This window comes from Phyllobates terribilis, unplaced genomic scaffold (assembly GCF_046119375.1).
Source record: "Phyllobates terribilis strain yellow unplaced genomic scaffold, ASM4611937v1 Scaffold_11__3_contigs__length_659146591, whole genome shotgun sequence".
In the NCBI taxonomy this organism is placed as follows: Eukaryota; Metazoa; Chordata; class Amphibia; order Anura; family Dendrobatidae; genus Phyllobates; species Phyllobates terribilis.
This window is the reverse complement of record NW_027362771.1, coordinates 632,222,177-632,227,156: the sequence shown is the minus strand read 5'-3', so window position 1 is coordinate 632,227,156 and position 4,980 is coordinate 632,222,177. Positions and strand designations below refer to the sequence as shown.

The 4,980-nt window shown below is 40.0% G+C and overlaps 1 protein-coding gene across 1 annotated transcript; it reads left to right on the top strand.

Annotated features, from left to right (window-relative positions):
• The first annotated feature begins 3,852 nt into the window (after nucleotides 1-3,852).
• LOC141165438 (olfactory receptor 11L1-like) lies at nucleotides 3,853-4,776 on the top strand. The gene has a single exon (XM_073651038.1). It carries the CDS (start codon nucleotides 3,853-3,855, stop codon nucleotides 4,774-4,776), a length of 924 nt encoding a protein of 307 aa, XP_073507139.1.
• The last annotated feature ends 204 nt before the right edge of the window (nucleotides 4,777-4,980 follow it).

The window sequence follows — 4,980 nt, the reverse complement described above, 5'->3', positions numbered from 1 at the left end:
CCATATATGACTCCAAGGGGCATTGGAGTCACCAACCAGTATTAACAGTCACCCAAAATTTGGATCGCAGCATTATGCGGTTTGTCACCAAAGCATATTAGTTTCAGCACAGCCTGTTGCCGCTTGGGTGAAGCAGTGCTGCAGTGTTTCTAGCTTCTGACTGATGTAGTCGTTTCGGAGATGGAGGATGAAGAGGAGGAGGTGGAGGAGCCGTAGAATGTGGGGGCAACCCTGAATGAAGCAGGGCCCGCAATTCTTGGTGTCGGGAGGACGTGTTCCATCCCAAGGTCCAACTGCCCCGACTTCCACTATATTAACCCAGTGTGCCGTCAGCGAGATATACCACCCACAAGAACTTGTCCACATGTCCGTGGGTTAGGTGGACCTTCCCAGTAACTGTGTTGTTAAGGGCATGGCTAATGTTGTGGGGCATGTGTACCAAGGGACGGCCGCCATCAGGTTGCGGAAAGCTTCCTTCTCCACGAGCCTAAAAGACATGCCATGGTGCACTCGTCAAGTATCGAAAGATTTGCGTTGTTTAACTGTTTTCCTGAAAATGTGTCTTGTTTTATTCTGGAAACATAGATTTCGTTGACTGGAATTGGTATCCCAAAGACTGAATGGATAGTGCGACCTCCTCGTAAAAGGTTTGCTGCAATACCTGTTGTAGCCGATGGCAATGCGACTTTTCCCAACCCTCTAACGTGATGCATTCAAACTTCATAGAGGTATGTTTTACCACTCCCTCCTGGACCATTAATAAAGAAACATTTTGGCCTTACATCTGCTTGGATTTCTATAGCGCTCATAATAGTGTCATATGCAATCCGTTGTTGTTCATTTAAGGAGTTTCTCTTATCTGTTGCCAACAATAATAATAATAAGCTTCGTCATATTCTTGAACTTGTGGAACTTGAATTGCAGGCTGTGGCAAATTAAAGTCTGAAAATGTTTTCCATGCAGTAGTAAGACATTTTGGACATCTTGCATGGCATAAGATTAGCAATTTTGGCAATTTCCACTTCTGTTGTGAAGACGTAAGCAGTAATCCTCGATTATATGTTATTTGAAATTTGTCCAAAGTTGAGCCGGATTTGTAGGCGGTTCAAATACGCAGATGTAGGCAAAGAATTCATGAAGTTGCTTAGGTGCATGTAGGGTAACTGTGACTTCAAACAGATCTGAGTAGTGAGGTCTCGGTAGCATAACTTTTCCTTTATGGCAGCATTGAGTAAACTGATTTTCAGATAGTTTTTCATCAATAAAATTCAGATAGTCGCATTTAGAGCAAACTGCATTCATATTCCCACAGTAGTGTTAAATAATTGTACTTTCGTTATCTGTTACATAACGTGCAAGTTGCTGAATATTCTGCTGGGCTTGCCTTAGTTGGTAGAGCATTTGTTTTTTATGAATTTGGCGATGGTGCTGTTTTCTGTTTGCCCTGGATTGTGGAGATTCATTTACCCGACGTTGTCTGTGGGATTCCGCATCGTGTTCCTGTCTAGCGGCAGTGTGTTGTGGTGTCTCCTGCTCCCAACGTTGTCTCTGTGATTTAGCTGCTTGTACCAATCGTGTGGCAGTTTGTTGTGGTGTTTCCTGTTGGCTGCGTTGTCTGTGAGATTCCACATCCTGGGCTTGTCTGGCGGCAGTTTTTTGAAGTGTCTCTTGCTCTCGATGTTGTTGTTTCCTTGCTGCTGCCGCTTTTCTGTCATCCTTATTGGCGCATTTTTGCTTACGACCCATTGGTGGATGCCGGGTGGATGCCGGGTGTGACGCGATGGGGGATAACCACACCCACAACCCGTCACTCACCATGGAATGTGGAACAGGAGACCCCTGGCTGCAGCCGCAAATAGTCGTGACGTAAGCGGAAGCAAGAGCCTGCTGCAGCCGGGGGTTAAGTGCTGCATGTGCGCGGTCACCGATAGAGCCGCGCACAGGCAGTATTGGCAACATGAGGTATTTACAAAATTCATTAGTGGCCCTGGGGGGATACATTGGGGGGTTCATTTAAAGTAGCCGCGCCAATATCGCTGATTGGTCGCATCCGGCCGGGCTCGACTAATCAGTGACGCGTGGTTCAAATCCCACGTCAATTCGCGACCGGATTGCGCCTGTCGCTGATTGGTCGTGGGCGGCTGGCGCGACCAATCCGCAATGTGGGAATTACGTTACAGACAAACAGACAGAATTAGACAATTACATATATAGATGTAATAAATTATGACATGTACTTCAATTACTTTCGATTTTTTTTGTTTAGCTGTCAAGAATATTTCTACAATCATATAAAAAGCAAGTACCTAAGGCTATGCTGAGATGGAGAAAGGATTACTTGCGCTTTGTCTAAAGAGATTTATGGTCTGATGATGGTCGAATTATCCTGATGAGTATAACCAATGTTTTGGAGAAATTGCTCAAGGATTTCACTGATCTGTTCTATCTAACTCCTCTGAGAATGAAAAGTACAAGGATATTTTCAAGGTTATACCTAGTGCCTTCCAGTATTTGGATACCAACTGTACTTCAAAATTGAAGACATTGTGACTTGTAAAACAGTGGAAAATAATTATTTTTTTGAAGGGGGAATATCAAGAGAAAAATAGACAGTTACAATATAGCTTGTCCAGAAAAAAAAATGATCCAAATCCTCAGAGCGACAAAAGTTAAAGGGTGAAGACCAGAAGTCAATGCAGAGACTGATACCATCATTCAATATTTGCACATGGCTGCTGAAAAGGAGGAGGAATCTACAGAACCACTTCAGCAGAAGCAACAGAGAAAGAGTCATACAGTTGTCTAGCACATACCATTTAGTGTTTATGGATCACAAATACCATTTAGAGGATTTATGTTATAAGATGTTGCAATCAGAAACTCAGCCAAGATGAAAAGTCAGTCAACAATCTGAGAGACTCTATGAAGAAGGAATCTTCAACTTCCATGGTGCATCAAATACGATGAAATCTAAGACCATCTTGTAAGTGTGTGTAAGTGTATGGATTGGGAGGCTTATAAGACTTGATGTCAGAGTAATTGCCTTGACTATATTGTATCTTTTAACTATAATGAGAGATTATTAGCAATTTCATTGAAGAATGAGTATAACAAACTACACAACAAAAATGGTTACATTGAAAAAACTATCTTAAAAGCTCAGATAACTTTTGACAAGTGAACATTCGACTCTTTTAAACAAAGTTACATTTTCATGTTATTAATTCAAACTTTTAAACAAATTAGATTTGGAAACTTTTACAAACGATTAATTATAATTTTGTATTTGGAAAGAAGTAAAGGGAACTCTTGAGACAGAGGCAAAACAAGACTCCCAAGACTCGTGTCACCTGGCACCTTGCCTTTTATTAGTATATAAATATCTGGATATAATACCATTTTGGTTCATATCACTTTTTTCTGGCGACCACATAGCGTGACTGTGCTGCTCATCTTTCCTCTGGGACGTTTCTACACAAAAGAATGGCCGATCACAAAAAATACTTCACTGGATCTCCTAATAAATATTGATACAGAAATATCTCCTGTAAGTATTATCAGTAAATCTCTAGATATAATCCATATTGATGTCAGCTGAAGATTCTTCTCAAATGCGTGAAATATATCGATTTAAAAAACAAAACAAAAGTCATTTCATTTTTATGTGTCTAATTGAAAAGTGTGTAAAGCTTGACTCTTACAATATAGTTCTTATCCGAGATATCGTATGTTTAATCTTTTACAGTTACTCTTGCCAATTTTCTAACCAATATACACAACATTGTGTAATATATATTATTGTTTTCATATTTATTAAAAATTGCAATTGATTCCTAGTTTGTTCATTCTGAAATGCAGGAAAGCAATTCGACAGAGATTACTGAGTTTTTTCTTTTAGGATTTCAAATCAGCCAAGGTTTAAGAATTTCACTGTTCTGTCTTTTCCTCATGGTTTACTGTGGGGCAATATGTGGAAACCTCCTGATCATCACCCTGGTGTCCACCAACAAGAACCTCCACACTCCGATGTACTTCTTCATCTCACAACTGTCCATCACTGACATCTTGGTGATTTCTGATATTGTCCCCAACATGCTTCACATATTACTGAATAATGGGGGATCCATTACTGTTATTGACTGCATCACTCAGTTTTATTTTTTAGGCGCCTCTGAATCATCTGAATGTTTTCTACTCAGCATGATGTCTTATGACCGATATGTGGCCATCTGTAATCCTCTCCGTTATTCCGCCATCATGACAAGTAGACATTGTGTGATATTGTCTATTACATGTTGGCTGTTTGGATTTTCTTTTCTTTCTATATATATGATAAAAACTGCAAATCTCAATTTTTGTGGTTCAAACATCATTGACCATTTATTCTGTGACATTCTCCCTTTACTAGAACTTGCCTGTTCTGAAGTCTTCATTATTTACTTGGAAATTTATGTTTTGTCCATTCTAATTGTGATTATCCCATCCATAATTATTGTTATATCTTATATATATATTGTGTTAGCAGTCTTAAGGATCCCATCCAGTACGGGTAGACAGAAAGTCTTCTCCACCTGTAGCTCCCACCTCACTGTGGTCTCCATATACTATTGGACAATGTTCGCTGTTTATGTTGTCCCAAAAAAAGGACAAACATCTACAATCAATAAGATCCTATCCCTGCTATATACTGTCTTCACTCCTTTAGTTAACCCCATTATATATAGTCTAAGAAATACAGACATTAGGAAAGCCGTACAGGAAACACTTAATAAGTAGAGATGAGCGTTGTTCTACTCGAACTGTTCGCCAATCTCAAATTCGAGCTGTTTTGGGCGGTGTTCGAGCCGGTCGGCGAACACGAACAATTTGAGAAAAATTCGGCTGTTCGAGGTTATGTTCGATAACTGTTCGTGCACCAAAATCATAACTGGATTTTTTCTCAGTAATGATGAAAATTAATGTTAATACGCAGTTTCAGTG